Raw genomic sequence first — 17,739 nt, forward strand, 5'->3', positions numbered from 1 at the left:
CTGAACTTCCTAGAGAGAAGGCTCTCACAGAATCCTCAACTATACAAGGAGTACTCTAATATCTTTGAAGAGTATCTGAGTTTGGGAATCATAGAGAGAGTGCCTCTGATCGAGCTTCAAGCTAAGTCATATTACATGACACATCACTGTGTTGTTCGAGAAAACGCGTCATCTACCAAAGTCAGGATCGTTTTCAACTGCGGATCTGTTTCTGAGACCGGCATAAGTCTCAACGATGTTATCAAAGTGGGGCCTGTCGTTCAACCGGAGTTGATAGAGATCTTGTGGAGATTTAGACGATTCCCGATTGCACTATCCTGTGACATTGTCAAAATGTATTTGCAGGTACAACTCAATGAGGATCACAGAGATTTGCAACGTTTTCTTTGGCGAACATCACCAAGTGAACCAATCATGGACTACAGGTTCAAGACTTTGTGTTTTGGCAGTGCTGCGTCACCCTATCTTGCCACAAAGACGTTGATCAAACTTGCAGAAGATGAAGGAGAAAGTTACCCACGAGCAGCAGAAGTTCTTCGGAACAATTTTTACGTGGATGACTGTCTATTGTCAGTGGAGACCACAAAGGAAGCGATCGAGGTGCAGAAAGATCTCATTAGTCTTCTCGGCAAAGCTCAAATGAAGCTCTCCAAGTGGCAATCCAACTCTCCGACAGTACTTCAAACATTGCAAGAAGGCAACACAGAGGCAAAGGAAGTCTCAATCTCTGATGGCTGCGTGAAAGCGCTAGGATTGATGTGGAATCCGTCAAACGACACCTTTTCATTTCAAGTCGATACAATGGTCGAGAATTTAGTTCCAACCAAGAGAAATATCCTGAGAGTGGTGGCAAGGATTTATGATCCGTTAGGACTACTACCCCCCATCACAATCAACGCGAAATTAATCTTGCAGAATCTTTGGAAGAATGAGATTGACTGGGATACCGAGGTTGAGGGAGATATTTTGCAAGAGTGGAAAAAATTTATTGCCTCACTACAACACATTCCGTCTATGAGAATATCTCGATGGACATCGAAAAACGAAAATGTTTGTGAAGAGCAGCTCCACATGTTCTCGGATGCCTCCAACCTAGCCTACGGAGCCGCAGTGTACCATGTCACCAAGGATGTCTCAGGACGAATTTCAAGTCAGATGTTGACGGCGAAGTCGAAAGTTGCGCCAATCAAAACTAAGACAATCCCGAAGCTAGAACTTTGTGCAGCAACACTTGGGGCCAAACTGTTAGCAAAGGTCGCAAAAAGTCTGAAAATCAGCAAGGCTTATTGTTGGGTAGACGCCAAGGTAGTTCTTGCGCAAATTGCATCCGCTTCAAACAAACAAGATGTTTTTACCAAAAATAGAGTGACAACGATCAGAGAGTTGACAGCTGTTGAATGTTGGAGACACGTTCCCACAAAAGAAAACCCGGCAGACCTCATTTCAAGAGGAACCACAGCCATGGAGTTGAATAACTCATCATTGTATTGGGAAGGCCCTCATTGGTTAAAGGAGAGTGATTTAGCTTGGGAAAGCAAGGAAAGTGTTCCACCAGCAGTCGAGGAGTCACAAGACATTTCAGTCGCTACACTCACTGTCAACAAGTCAGAAGGAAATTACATTTTCACTACCCTCGTGTCAAAAATAAGCAACTTATCCAGAATGAAGAGAGTTCTTTTGGCAATTTGCAAAGTTGGCCAACTCTTGAGATTCAGAGCATTGAGGACTAAAGGTCATGCAGGAGCTCATCCGAATCAACCCACAAGTCATAGTGCAGCAGACTTAGTCTGGGCAGAGAATCAGTTGATAAAATGGGACCAAGAATCTCATTTTCCGGAGCTCATTCAGGATCTCATGAACAACAAAGCAGTGACCATCAACAGCGCAGCAATGAAAAAGTTGCACCCGTTTCTGGATGAGGAGAGAATTTTAAGGGTCGGTGGCAGATTGGGACATCTGGATGATGACTACAACACCAAATATCCAAAAATTCTCCCACGCAGTGATTTGACAAAGCTTATCATCCGAGAGATGCACTTATCACTATTGCACCCCGGGCCACAGCTATTGCTAGCTCATTGTAGAAGAAGGTACTGGCCAATAGGTGGACGTCATATCACAAGAAACGTTGTCCACATGTGCAAGGCGTGCTTCGTGCACAAAACTTCTCGAGAAAACCAGATAATGGCAGACTTGCCTAAACACCGAATTTCGTTGGTAAGGGCATTTTCCAGCGTGGCCATTGATTGCTGCGGGCCATTCTTTATTAGGACAGGCGCCGAGTCCCGTGGACGCACTCAAAGGATCGACATAGTTGTCTTTGTATGCACCTCAACCAAGGCAGTCCACCTGGAAATTGTAAGCAGTTTGTCATCAGAAGCATTCATGAGCAGCTTCAGACGATTCACTTCACGTAGAGGAGTTTGCAAAGAAGTGTTCTCAGATAACGGAAGGAATTTCCTAGGAGCATCACGTGAACTTCAACGTCTGTTAGCAGAAGAAGCTCAAACCATTCAAGACCAAACAATCAACCAGAACATTACCTGGCACTTTCAACCGGCTCGTTCTCCGCACTTCAACGGATTAGTCGAAGCAGCAGTGAAGTCAGCAAAGACTCATCTCAAGAAAGTTATTGGCGAGCAACGACTAAATTATGAGGAATTTTATACAATTCTCACACAGGTCGAAGCCGTGTTGAATAGTAGGCCGATCACCATTCTGTCGGACGATCCCAGAGATCCACAACCATTGACTCCGGGTCATTTTTTGCTTTTGGCACCACCGACTCAGCTGCCTGATGAAAATCTTGCATCCGTGAGGATGAACCACTTGACAAGATGGCAATTGTGTCAGCGGATTGTACAAGATTTTGTGAGAAAGTGGAGGCTATCCTACTTGCACACACTTCAAGAGCGCTCAAAATGGCACACGGAGAAAGTGAACCTGAAGGTGGACGACATTGTGATCTTACACGATGCTTACATAGGAACCACCAAATGGACAACAGGAAGAGTTGTTGGAGTTCACACTGGAGGAGACGGGAAGGTGAGAGTCATCGACATAAAAACCCCGACAGGAACCTATACCAGGTCAGTGACTAAAGTTGCCAAATTTCCAACATGTGAGAGTCACAATCTCCCCCGGGAGCATGTATAGAATTTCCATTGATTGGAGATCTCTTAAAAATAAGAGACAAAAGACGGTTGGATTTTGAACATGTATGGAGGGAGAGAGAAGGAGGAAAAAGTGGTGAAAAAGATCAGCTGGAAAGAAAGTAGGGGAAACAGTCTGGGCATTACGTAAGAGACTTGAAAATCAAAGAGACGTGAGGAGAAGTGCATTAGATTTATTTGTAAAATTATTATAAAATTATTAACTTTAAAATACAGAAAAACGACAGTGACGTAGAGTTAAACTGTGTTCAGTCTAGTAGTGGAGAAATTGGTGTAAATAAATAATTGGTGAAGGTGATAATTGTGTTTCACTGCCTCAGTGGATTTGGCGGTCATCGAGGAAACGTCTTCTGGAAAATCCAGCCGCCTACGTTCCGGATCACTGTTGAAGACATTTACTAAAGGAATATATATTTCCAGGTAAACTGGGCAGGAAGAAGAGGGTATTAGATATCACAGAATCCTATCACAGAGAAATTATTGTTTACCACAGGTAATTCTCCACATTACGTTATCTTCAAATTTTTCCAGTTGCTTAGAAAACTGGAACTGCTCCAACAATTGATTTTCTGAATTATCGATACTATTATTAATAGTTTTTGAAGTTGAATTTTTTTCAATATTTGAAGTTTTAATTGAATTGGTTTTGGACTTTTCATGACTATTTAAGTGTCTTCTCAGCAACCACAACTGTTTAAATTTTTGACCGCAATCTTGGTAGCATATGAAAATATTTTTTTGATAATTTGCATGCTGTCTTTTAAAGTGACTATAGATCAATATGTCTGGTGTTCCAAACTCTTCTTTGCATAGAAAACACTTAAACATGGTTATGTCGTAGTATTTTGCACAATGTTTATGAAGTTAATGACTTTTGATGATTTCTTGTTAAGCACAATTCCATAAAGAAATTCCTGCAGGAACTCATAAACATAATGACACTCCTCAGGATACTTCAAGTTAAACATATAAAACAGTTTAAAATTAAAGTCGACTGCGTCCATGAAAGAAGAAAATTTGAAATACTTATAGTCCACAAAAACTAAGTATTTCTCAGGGTTTATCCTGTCCCCCACAACAATGACCATAGGTTGTATTTTACCAACCTTCGCTCTCTCCTTGATGCAGTTGTCCAAATCGTTTAATGTGGCAATGAAGAAAATTTGCGCAGTTTGTGAATCCTCAATAGTGAATTTACGGCTTCTCTTATCTTTCACATTCTGGATCGAAGGCTTCAGTATTTTATGTATCGTGCTCATCACGACAATATCTCTTGAGTCTAAAAATGCACAAAAAATGTGAGAAATTCATAAGAATAAAAGATAATGTATATAATGATCTTACTTTCATTCTTGGAGTTGTAGTCATTTATAGTAATTTTTTGATCCTTAAAAACCGCGTTGCACACGTCAGTCCATGTTCCGACAGGTTTTCTATCTGGAAATTTTGCATCGAAATCCCAAGACAGCTAGAAAACAATTATATTGAAAATAAATTTATTTTGGGTAAGGTCGAGTAAGACAATTCTTTATGGCTCCGCCATACCTTTTAGATCAGGAAAATTTCATGAAGTCCATATTAGAATCTCTGTCTTTCTCACACGCTTTATATATGTCTATCTCATTCTTTCTTACTCCTCTTCTTCTTTTAAACGTCACAACAAATTCAATTTAGCTCATTCGATTTTAGAGCGCGAAAGAATGGGACGGACACATACAAAGCATGTGAGAAAGACAGGGACACGAATTTGGACTTCATGAAATTTTCCTGATCTAAAAGGTGTGGCGGAGCCATTAGATTTGAAATTATCGGAATGATTTAGTAAACTAATCTAGAATGCAACTAAAATCCTTGGTTGCAGTGTCCCGAATTACAGTTATGATTAAGAAATCAAAATTGTTAAAGTTTGTTTTTTTTTCTTTTTTAACACTTTAAGGACGATTGGAACATCGGTGTCTCATAAAGAAAATAATTTTTCCTGACTACCTAAAATTATTTTTTTCTTATGTCTGTACGTAATTGTGAAGTATAAAGTTAAAGAAATCTATGATATTTTTGCAAGTCTTCAGCTATTTGCTATATAATAAAGTTTTAAGCTCAAAAATCACGGATTTTAATATTATTATATTGAATATTGATTTTTATTATTTTTTATACTTCCATTTTTTTAGGCAAAACTATTATATAACAAGAAACTACAATACTCAAACACAATGTTTTTCATTACAGTGAAAATTATCAGACATTGGTATAGTCAGAAAAATTACTCAAATTTTTTGAGTATTTTTGTCGATATCGTTCATATAAGCAAGAAATACACTGAATCAGACTCTTGTCTTTTCGAAGGTTAGATGTAAGTCGTTGCACAAGTTTTGTTTATCGGTTGCATTTTTGTTGCTGATTTTCGGTAAGCGAAAACTGTTTTTTCCTTAACCCTTTAAGGACGATTGGAAAACCGGTTTCCCATAAAGAAAAATTATGGAATTATTTTTCCTGACTACCTAAAGTTACTTTTTCCTTATGTTTGTACGAAATTGCAAGGTAGAAGGTTGAAGGAATCTAGGATATTTTTTGTAAGTCTCCAGCTATTTGCTCTATATTAAATTTTTAAGCTAAAAAATGACGAATTTTTAAATTCTCATTATGAAAAATAATTTTAAATATATTTTATACATTTTATACTTCCAATTTTTTTTAAGCAAAACCCTTTTGGGAAAAAAAACTACAATACTCAAAGATAATATTTTTCATTAGATTGAAAATTATCACTAATTAGTATTGTCAGAAAAATTACTTAAATTTTTAGGTTATTTTTGTCCCTGTTTTTTAGTTAAAATTTTCGAAGATTTTTTTCTATGATTGAAAAAGATAATGAAATGTAAATTTCTCAAAAAATAACTATTAATTACTAAGAATTTGTTTTTCATCAGAGACAATTTTTTAGTAGAAAAATATTTGAAAGGGTGCCTCGTATAGGGGTAGATCTTGAGATTAAGCACTCTGCCTCGATTGTCACAGTTATGAGTTCGAACCTCGCCCGGAGTAAACAAATAAAAGCATCTGTAGTAACATTTTTCACGCATACATATTAACCTGAATAATGTAACAAATGACCAATATAGCCAAGTATATAAAAAAATAAAAAATATAGAAAATTTGTACTAAAAGTGGAAAGTTCTTTAAATGTCTTAGATAATTAAATAAAACCAAATAAACATTAAAGAAACTTACGAGTGAGTGACACAACTCTGTGTCAAATGCTGGCCATTCCACAACAAAGTCATGGATGTTTACAGCATACATTTCTTGTCCTGGACAACGCAGTTGGATCGTCCTTCCCCATTTTTCTTTAACTTCTTCGAGTGGCTTGTTGTTGCGAGTTAACCACTCTTTATCGTTAACCAATTGTTCTTGCTCAACTGAAAACATAATTCAAAATATGTACCATATGATCATTTAGAAGATTTTTAAGTACTGGTTTTAATTATAAAAAAAATACCTGTATCAGGCGAACTTTGGCGATTTTCGGATCGAATAGAAGAAACCTTTGAATATCATTCACAAATAATGCAAATTTCGTTAAAATTGTATGTAACTTATTATCGTTATTGATGAGGAAAATTGGATGAGAAATGCATAAAAGTGTCTGAATCGATCGTCTCGGAAACTATGAGAGATAAAGGCCTCAACTTTACATTCATTGAGAACCTTTGTCAGCGACCCGAGAAAATCGCTCCCCGCGAAAATTCGCGAAAAATTACGCGACCCGCGAAAATCCGCGAAAAATTTCACGCCCCGCGAAAATTCGCGAAAAATTACACGACCCGCGAAAATCCGCGAAAAATTACGCGCCCCGCGAAAATGCGCGAAAAATTACGAGCCCCGCGAAAATCCGCAAAAAGTTACGCGACCCGCGAAAATCTGCGAGAAATTTCACGCAACGCGAAAATCCGCGAAAAATTTCACGTCCCGTGAAAATCCGCGAAAAATTACGCAACCCGCGAAAATTCACGAAAATTTACGCTACCCGCGAAAATCCGCGAAAAATTTTACGCCCCGCGGAAATCCACGAAAAATTGAACTCCCCGCGAAAATTCGCGAAATATTACGCGACCCGCGAAAATCCGCGAAAAATTACGCGCCCCGGGAAAATCCGCAAAAAATTACGCGCCCGCGAAAATCCGCAAAAAATTACGCGCCCCGCGAAAATCCGCGGAAAATTACGCGACCCGCGAAAATCCGCGAAAAATTTCACGCCCCGCAAAAATCCGCGAAAAATTACGCGACCCGCGAAAATCCGCGAAAATTTACGCGCCCCGGGAAATCCGCAAAAAATTACGCGCCCCGCGAAAATCCGCGAGAAATTACGCGACCCGGGAAAGACATCGCGGATCGTGAATTATATATGCCACCTTACAAATCTTCGAATATAAAGAGAGAAACGGAGAGTGAGACAGTGCTATATATATATATGGGGAAAGCTTGTTCGACGCCGCTTCTCCCGCTTTTTTTCCCGCCTGACGCTAATAGCAAATTTTCTTAAAATTGAAATCATTAAAGTGAAATACAGTGGAGTCTCGCTATAGTCCATATTTGGTTTCAAATTTGACACATGGGTCGCACTATAGTCCATGTAATTTTTTATAATTATCAACGATTTTAAATATTGAAATTGCTATACGGCTTCCACTTTCTTTGCGATTGTGGTACTTGTCCTTGCTCTCTTCATTGTGGATCACAATTATCACAACTACTTAATAAAGTTTGCCATAAATATTAAAATAATTATGAATTTCGCATACTAAAAAACATAACCTAACTTAAAATCAGTGTTTTGAAATAAACGGTCGATAAATTGTGGACTATAGAGCGATGGCCTATAGCGAGACTCTACTGTATCTCGAGAACCGTTGGACGAATGTACTTAAATTTTTTTTAAATTGGTATAAATTTTCTGGGCTACAACATAAACATAAAAAATTCAAAATTGCATAATGGGATTTCGAGATAAAAAACAAAACGTGATTTTTAACCGGTTTAGAACCGGTTTTTCAAAAAACTAATGGGACAGAAATCGTCGTACGCGCGAGTAGATATATTTAAAAAAAAAGTTATGAAGATATTTCTATCCAATCCAGAGATATTGCGTACTACGGACGGCCGGACGGCAGCCGGACCCGAAATTGCCGGCTTATCATTTTCGGCATCAGGGATGTTCAAAACATATACCCTGTGAATTTCAGCTCGATCGGAGCACTTTTAGAAAATCGGAGTATCACAATAGGTGTGATTATGAAGAAATCACACCTAAAAAAACACATCCGTGAAATAAAAAAATAAAATAACGCAAGAAAAAAGTGTTTAGAGCGTAATTTTTCTATTTTTAATATATTTCTCCACTATCTTTAGTTTATTTTTCCCTTTTTTCCTTTTCTTTTTTAACATATATCACACATTTCTCAATACCCATTCTCTTTAAAAATCAATGCGAATTTTCCTCCCATGATATTAGGTGAGATTCTTAACAATCTCACCTACTATAATCCTAACAAAATTTTATGTCGTCCGATCGACCTCAAACTTGGCCAAAATGTGTTTCGCCACTTCCTGATCACGAATATATGGGGGGCTAAGTTACGTTCCCGGCCGGCCGGCCACTCTTTGGAGCTTAAAAGCTCCTAAACTAAAAAAGATATCGACTTGCGGTTTTCGGCAAACGTTATATATCGTATGAAAATTGCAACTTGGTGCATTGACCCCCCACCCCCACCCCTCCTACCGTCATTTTGAAGACCCCTCTTTTTTTGTTTTCTCAATAGCTCCGCCCCTGTGGCATCGAGCGGGCTCAAATTTTAGTATGTTATATCTCGGCCTTACAGCTTTCCATCAATACCAAACTTAAGGTCCCCCGACCCCCCTGACCCGAGCTATAAGAGTCCAAAAAACAAATATTAAAATGGTCATAACTCCGGTTCTAATTGTCAGACTTTAAAAAGTGAGGGCTTTTTGGAAAGCTCTCGTGAAATGCCACTTCCCCTTCTAATATCGCAAGTGCATAAAACCACCACTAGGGGCGCTATTATTAAAAAGAAAATTTATAAATCTTATAAATTAAATAACTCAGAAATTCCTTTATAGATCGGGCTGAAATTTTAGTATGTTGTAGCCGTTGATTATACCTATCAAACAAAAAAATACTTAAGTCGATCTAAAACCCTTGACCCGAGCTATAAGGGGTCAAAGTTCGAACATTGACCGGCCTCTATCTCCGGTTCTAACTAACATAGCGACCTAAATTTTACCTTTTTGGTTTCGTCTCGATGAGCACTTTCAGATGGAAGTTCAAAAAGTCACCACAGGTGGCGTTGTGATAGCGTCAAAATTCATCGAAATTCAAACTCATTTTTCTCAAAAACGGCATTGTGCAAGGTAATGAAATTTTAGTATGTTGTAGTCCAGTCTAGGACGTTTCCAAAATAGTGCAAATGTGCGCTGTGGTTAAAACAGAACCGGAGATATGAAGGGTAAAATTTCACAAAATTCAAAAAATCATATCTCTGGTTCCATTTGACCGATTTTGATGAGTGAGGGCTTAAACGAAAGATCTCACCAAATGCTATAACTTTCTAAAATATTTGAACTGCGTGGGACCAACACCAGGGGCGCCACAGTCGAAAAAAAAATTCAATATCACATAACCTCAATTATCTCGACTGTCGCTTAACCGATTTTGATGATTACTTCGACATAATTGTAGAGCACATTTGTCTCTACATTCAGTTGATACATCATTTTCCGCTCAGACTACGCTATCACTTTGATTTTGCCGTTTAAGTGTGAAAAAATTGATTTTTCCCATAATAACGCTTTGAAATCACTCAGATGGCAATTTGACTGCCTCTACTCCACCAAGACACTTAAAATATGGTTTTAAATGGAAAGTCCCATAAAATACAACAATTCTTTGATATAGTTGAAGTTCAACAAATGACTCCTTGGGGCACTCTGGTCGAAAAAACGAATTCAGAAACAAACAACCTCGCTTATCTTGGTTTCTGAGTAATCGATGAGATCATGTTCTATAGGAAAATTATAGAGTACATTCTGGTCTACATTTCACCCATATATCACTTTTGTGCCAGTTCATCCAAATCCTTGATATTTTGGTTTAAATACAAAATTTGTATAATTTCACGAATTTGATTCAAGATAACTGAATGGCGCCTCCCAATTTCAGCTCCAAATCGAATTTGCATGCACTCCGAGTTAGCTCACGTTAAGAATCTCACCTACATAAGCCAGTTAGGATTATCTGTCCCTTAACTCTTTATGTGTAACTAACGATATATTTCAGAACTTTTAACTATATAAACATTTAAAAGATAATCAACAAAATAGATCAGGCGCGGATCAGGAACCGGGGGGTAACCAATAAGAAAATTTATACACTTTATACACTTTTCTTAACTTTTTTTTAATAAATTCTTTTGCTTTTTTTGTTAATGCTACGTCTCCCACGTTGAATATTTTTCTTTTATTTCAATTTTCATTTTATATGCAAAATTATTATTATTTTTTCTTTTTATTTTTTAGTTGATTTAATCCAATGTTCCTTATAACATTACAAATGGGAATATTTTCAGTTTTTTTTACATACACATTTTGTCTAGTTACTCGCGATTTTTTGTGTTTTTTTTTCACCCACAATGGATATTTTAATAGAACAGCAAAATAAAATTTACTATTTTTTTTTTAAGAATTTCTGTTTTAGAAATCCTTTTTGCGAGACAAGCCAAAAATGTTGCCTCACCACAAACAACCTGGGAATAGAATTTTTTTGACTGAAAAAAAAATTAGTCATAATTTTTTAAAATAAAAGAAAATAAAAGAAACTTTTCTTTAAGAAATTTTTAAAAAAAAAATCTAAAATAGAAAAGAATTTTTGTGATCAATATGTGTCTTTTTCATTTAGGAGATTCCGGCAAAATTTATAAAAAAAGAAGTATTCTTCAAGTATTTTTCATGAGAAAATACTTTTTTTCTTCAATCAATCATTTTCATCATTTTCAATCATTTTCTTCAATCTTCAATCAATCAATTACTAAACTTGGCAATGTCAGATGTCATGTCATAGACGCCTAGTGGTTTTTATGTGGGAAGTGAGAATTTCTTGCAAAAATAGGTGTAAATAGGTGCTGAAAAGTGCTCAATAGGATGCCCAAGGTGTTGAATAAGTGCGTGGTATAGTTATTTGTGTGTCAGAAACAATTCCCAGTGCGCTGTGAGAGGATCTTTCTGGACACTTTTTGAATGCGGTTCTTCAGTGGAGAGTGAGACAGTGTATGTGTGTGTTGTAGTCGTCGAGAGCACGGGCGTACTTTTTTTACCATTTCCTCACGCAATTCTCGTGCTAAATTGGCGGTATCCTCCTTTATCCCGGAACTCTGTGTCATCACCCCACAAGTGGTGGTACTGCAGCTGGTACATCTGCAGCCCAGAGTTGGAGAAGCTTTTTGGGTGAGTGAGTGAGCTTTGGAGGTTTTTTTTCTGTTCGAAAGAAAGGAAAAGAAAGATGGACGAGTCACAGCCCAAGACCCTGTATGTGGGCAACTTTGACAATTCGGTGTCTGAGGAATTGCTATGGTCACCCTTTGCACAGATTGACATGGTGAAGAATTGCAAGGTAATTAGGGAACCTGCCAATGATCCCTATGTATTCATTGAATTTACCAATCATCAGTCAGCGTCCACAGCACTGACCGCCATGAATAAGAGACTCTTCCTGGACAAGGAGATGAAAGTTAATTGGGCCACGAGTCCAGGAAATCAGCCAAAAGCTGACACTAGTTCCCACCATTACATTTTCGTTGGGGATTTGAGTCCGGAAATTGAGACAGAGACCCTAAGGGAGGCTTTTGCACCCTTTGGAGAAATTTCCAATTGTCACATTGTGCGCGATCCGCAAACATTGAAATCCAAGGGATGTGCCTTTGTGTCGTTCGTGAAGAAGGCTGAAGCTCAGAATGCCATTCAGTCGATGAATGGACAGTGGCTGGGCTCTAGGTCAATTCGTACCAACTGGAGCACCCGCAAACCACAGCCACCGCGTGAAACGAGCAAGGGTATCAAGGGTGGTAAGCCATCGTACGAAGAGATTTACAATCAGACCAGTCCAACAAATGCCACGGTGTACTGTGGAGGCTTTGCAGCCAATGTGATCAGCGAGGAGCTGGTGCACAAGCACTTTGGCCAATTTGGCGCCATTCAGGATATCAGGGTGTTCAAGGATAAGGGCTATGCCTTCATCAATTTCACCACAAAGGAAGCCGCAATGCATGCCATCGAAGCCACTCACAACACCGACATCAACGGACAGCCCGTCAAGTGCTTCTGGGGCAAGGAGAATGGTGGAGATACCACCAGTAATGCCCAGCCATCAAACCAGAGTCAGCCGGTGCAGCCACAGGGAGCACCGTATCCCTATTCCTATCAGCAAATGGGCTACTGGTACCAGCCGGGATATCCTGCGGCACAGATGCCAGCGCAGTACATGCAACAGGGCTACTATCCCTATGCCTACACGAGTCCACAGCAAGGATCCGGAGCATATCGCATGGTCCAGCCGGCCATTACGATGTATATGGGAGTCCCCACGGTACAGAGTGTGACGGCCACCAATGGGGCCGCTTCCAATGAGCCTCAAATCATGTATACGGCGATGCCACAATATCAGACACAATGAGACGAACTCAACACTGAGGATACAGAACAAACAACCAAGAGGATCAAGAGATAGAAATTTTCATTTTAGGGCTCTCACTCTGTCCACAAAAGCTATCACAAAGCAAAAGATGTTAAAAGAAAAACTTGTATAACTTGTACAATTATTGCTACTTAAACTTACTTGAAAAGAAGAAAAAAAAGTATAAGTAGTTGGTGAGGATTTACCTGAGAATTAGACAAAGAACTCCTGAGTTCCAAAGCCCTGACTTTTCCCCAAATAATTGTGGTAATTGTACCTGTTGAGGAAAGAAATACAAGCCTGGTTATCCTGGCGAGGGAGGACTCTTCGGACGAGGTTTCGACCACGAATTGGCCAGTATTTTTGGCGTAAATGGGAAAGGGCAAGTTGCGGACCTGCGTGCATCAGAGTGACATGCTCTCTAACGGCAATGAGATGGGAAATTTTTGCATTTGGCAAAATTTTGGGATGCCTTACATAGTAGGGTTCATTAGAATAATGAAGTCTTCCCCCCACCCTCAATACCCCATCAGAATCCAGAAATGGACGGAGTTTTCTGATGTATTTCAATTTGTTGTTAGAGTCGAGGGTGTTTTTAGCCACTGCATTTACCACTTCAAGCATTTCCTCGTGCTGTGCCCATTTGATGAGCAAAGTCTCAGCCTTGCAAATTTCATTAGCTGTTAGTGGTGATTGTTGCGCTATCTTAAGAGATCGTGTCACACGTCGATGAGACTTGAAGAAATCAGAAGCTCTGATGCACCACGCAAGCGTCCGGACCATACGCGTGAATGTTCCAATACGACAAACTAAATGTTCGTAAATTGAACGAAATTTTTGTGTTTCGGTTTCTCCCCCTTTGGGAATGGAACTTTCCATAAAGCATAACGCTTGAGGAGAACGCATGTGAAATGACGAAATAGAGAACACTGAGGGCTAGTTTTCCCTCTTAAGGCACAACCACTTGGGTCCAGACCACCATAAGTCGCTCGATAATAAATCTTTGGCGCTTGTGCCTCGCGAGATGAGGTCTGCCGGGTTCTCATGCGTTGACACATAATTCCATTGATGGGTTTTTGAATGTGACAAAATGATTTTGGTCCGGTTGCGGACGAATACGTCTTGTTTAGGTTTGGGTTGATGGATCTGACCCAAACTACAGCTGAATCAGTCCAGAAATTGCAATTCTCAATTGCCAGTGACTGTGAAATTGAGATCATGAGATCCACAGCCAAAACTGCAGCACAAAGCTCAGCCTTTGGGATAGTGAGTTTAGGCATGGAATTTTTCTTTTTGTCAAGTGGAGAGATTCGAGACTTTGACGAAACAAGTCTAGAAAATCTTTCTCCTAACTCGTTGATTGTTACGAGAAAAACCACCGCACCATACGCGACCCCACTGGCATCCGAGAACGCATGGAGTTCTCTGCCAACCACCCGGTCAAATTTGAAATACCACCGTGGGATTTTCAGTTCTTCAATGTTTGGCAGATCAGAAATGAATTCCCCCCACCTTTCCCTCACACTCTGGGATACTTCGTCCCTCCAGTCAAGCTCTTCAATCCATGTTGCTTGCATTATTAATTTTGCTCTGGTCAGAATGGGACCAACAAAGCCACATGGGTCATAAATACGCGCAATAGTGGATAGAATGTGGTGTTTAGTTGGGAGAGCTTGATCAGCCAAATTGGAAACACGAAATTGAAAACAGTCTTGACTTGGTAGCCAAACAATTCCAAGGGTTTTGGTTTCGAAACTCAAATTGACTTCCTCATTAGTAGAAGAGGAAACCTCCGATTCCATCACAGCAGAGCTGTTGGATTGAAATTTGGACAATTCCATGCCTGCCAAGAGAAATAGAGACTTCAATTGTTCTTTAATTTTCAAAACCTCATCGACGGTGGGTGCTGACAACAAACAGTCATCAACATAGGTATTCTCGCGAATGACTTTAGCTGCAGCTGGGTATCGATTACCTTCGTCTTCTGCCAACTGCATGAGAACCCTAGTTGCCAGAAATGGAGAGCTGGCAACCCCGAAACAAACCCGTGTAAATCGAAAATCTTCGATTTCATTGTCGAGTCTGATCACGAATCTTTGCAGGTCTCTATGGGAAGGGTGAAGCTCAACTTGCAAATACATTTTAACAATGTCGCAAGTTAATGCATATTTATGCATCCTAAATCTCCAAAGGATTGAAATCAGAAGGGGCTGAACGATAGGTCCCACATGCAAGCAGTCATTGAGACTCACACCTGACGCTGTGACGGAACTTGAATTAAATACTGGTCTAACTTTGGTGGACAACGCATTTTCCCTAATCACGCAGTGATGTGGCATGTAGTATTTTGGTATTGAAGGAGCAAACAATTGGTTTGCAGGGACCCGTTCAATAATTCCCAACTGTAAATACTCACGAAATACAGTTAAGTATAATTCTTTGAGAGTCAAGTTCTTATCAAGTCGGCGTTCAAGGTGCGAAAATTGACGCAATGCTTGATTTCGATTGGAATGTAAGACCTGAATGTTCTCATTGAGAGGAAGTTAACTTGATATCTCCCTTCTTTAGTTCGAGTGACAGTTGTGTCAAAGGATTTCTCCGCCTCAGCTTTCTCAAACGATTTGACATCCTCTTTGGGGATATCTTCGATTTCCCAGAACTGTTTCATGGTTTTATCGAGTGAAGCTAAGGTGGTGACGTTGCAAGAGACGGGTTGAAGTGGTGAGACCTTAAAACAAGGACCTACTACTAACCATCCGAAAACGCTATTGAGCAGACGCGGTTGGTCCTCTCCCAATTCATACTTGTCGACACCGAAATAATCCCAAGAATTTGCCCCACCTATCAAAGGATCTATACGTTGGCAGTGGTTCCATTGGGAATCTGCTAACTTAAGATGAGATCATTGGCATCATTGACCTCCCAATTGGGGTGGTCTGTAGTCACACGTGGCATGACTAGACAGTCAAGAGACTGGCTCATGAGAATATTGTTAATCTCATATTCAAGTTTGACTTGAGTCTCTTGTTTGCACAATTGTGTGCTGTCATTTATTCCATTGATGGATGTTGCGAGCGCAACATATTTAAATTTAAAACTGTGGAGTGTGTTGCCCTGCTGAGGCGACGAGGGCGCTAGCGACGAGGAGAGGAGGTAGAAAAATCAGCAGCAGCTGATAAGTAAAAGAGCGCCAATCGGGCTCTTTCACCACTGACCGCCGAGGAGGCAACATCAATCACCTCGCCCATCTCCACCAGCCCAATCCCCAGCAGCAACACCATCATCACCACCAAGCATTGAAGCCACTGAAGCCACCGGGAGCCCCCAAGAACACCAAGCCCAGTGCTGAGCTTTCCGGAGTAACCTCTGCCACATCCACCTCTCCCAAATTCCCATCTCAACCTCCGTGGGAGTGTTCTCACCGGAGAACACAGGGGAGTGTGGGACATAGTCCTTGCCCCGAACGTGGGACCTGAAGGAAGGAAGGAACGGAGGGAATAGAAGGGAGGAATAAAAGATTTTTCCCAATATTTTGGCGCCCGAGCAGGGACAGGAATATTGCAGATGGCTTGGACTTTACCATCGTTTGTACTTAGACCCTGAGTGCTTAAAGTGTACCCCAGATAGTCTAACTCTGACATACAGAATTTAGACTTCTCCAGGTTGATGGAAAGATTGGCTTTTTTCAAACGACCAGCGACCTCATTTAAAATTTTCAAATGGGATTCAAAATCTTGAGTGAGAACAATGATATCGTCCAGAAAACAAAAGACATTGGGCTCTAAGTCGCATCCATGTGTTGCGAGCGCAACATATTTAAATTTAAAACTGTGGAGTGTGTTGCCCTGCTGAGGCGACGAGGGCGCTAGCGACGAGGAGAGGAGGTAGAAAAATCAGCAGCAGCTGATAAGTAAAAGAGCGCCAATCGGGCTCTTTCACCACTGACCGCCGAGGAGGCAACATCAATCACCTCGCCCATCTCCACCAGCCCAATCCCCAGCAGCAACACCATCATCACCACCAAGCATTGAAGCCACTGAAGCCACCGGGAGCCCCCAAGAACACCAAGCCCAGTGCTGAGCTTTCCGGAGTAACCTCTGCCACATCCACCTCTCCCAAATTCCCATCTCAACCTCCGTGGGAGTGTTCTCACCGGAGAACACAGGGGAGTGTGGGACATAGTCCTTGCCCCGAACGTGGGACCTGAAGGAAGGAAGGAACGGAGGGAATAGAAGGGAGGATTAAAAGATTTTTCCCAACATTTTGGCGCCCGACGCAAAAGGAAATCTTCGGAGTCCCTCGTGTCCTTCTGACCGATAATGGTAGTAGTTTCAAATCCGCTCAACTTCAGTCCTTTTTGAGAAATCTCGGTGTTGCCCAATGGTTTACCTCAGGGTATACCCCACAAGCCAATCCTACTGAGAGAGCAAATAGGACTATTGTTACTGCTATCAGGTCGTATATAGGGTCTAAACACACAAATTGGCCAAAATATTTAGCCGAAATAGGGATGGCTATGCGATCCTCGGTACACGACACTACACAATTTTCTCCGTATTATTTAAATTTTGGGCAAAATATGATTTCACATGGGGATGAGTATACGCATTCCGATGCTAATACGATTCCATCGATCGAAGAGAGGATAAAGGAGTTAAAATTGGCCAGACAGAAGGCCATGGATAGGTCGAAGAAATGCCATGAGTCGTCTAAAAAGCGATACGATTTACGTAAGAAGCCGGGTAGATTTTCCGTGGGTGACGTGGTCTACAGGCGATCCTTTGTGTTGTCTGATGCCAATAAAAAGATTCAGGCGAAATTTTG

At 40.3% G+C, this 17,739-nt stretch overlaps 2 protein-coding genes across 2 annotated transcripts; both read left to right on the forward strand.

The window, feature by feature from the left end:
- The first annotated feature begins 333 nt into the window (after positions 1–333).
- On the forward strand, positions 334–3,156 carry LOC129809377 (uncharacterized). Its single transcript, XM_055859187.1, has one exon. It carries the CDS (start codon positions 334–336, stop codon positions 3,154–3,156), a length of 2,823 nt encoding a protein of 940 aa, XP_055715162.1.
- An 8,589-nt stretch (positions 3,157–11,745) lies between these two features.
- LOC129809384 (nucleolysin TIAR-like) lies at positions 11,746–12,998 on the forward strand. Its single transcript, XM_055859193.1, has one exon. It carries the CDS (start codon positions 11,746–11,748, stop codon positions 12,913–12,915), a length of 1,170 nt encoding a protein of 389 aa, XP_055715168.1. The 3' UTR covers positions 12,916–12,998.
- Positions 12,999–17,739: the final 4,741 nt, after the last annotated feature.

The sequence above is a fragment of the Phlebotomus papatasi genome, unplaced genomic scaffold, assembly GCF_024763615.1.
Source record: "Phlebotomus papatasi isolate M1 unplaced genomic scaffold, Ppap_2.1 HiC_scaffold_78, whole genome shotgun sequence".
NCBI classification, from domain to species: Eukaryota; Metazoa; Arthropoda; class Insecta; order Diptera; family Psychodidae; genus Phlebotomus; species Phlebotomus papatasi.

Bases quoted from the DNA above. Each gene is read 5' to 3' on its own strand.
- LOC129809377 (XM_055859187.1), top strand. From the start codon at position 334: ATGTATTTGCAGGTACAACTCAATGAGGATCACAGAGATTTGCAACGT.
- LOC129809384 (XM_055859193.1), top strand. From the start codon at position 11,746: ATGGACGAGTCACAGCCCAAGACCCTGTATGTGGGCAACTTTGACAAT.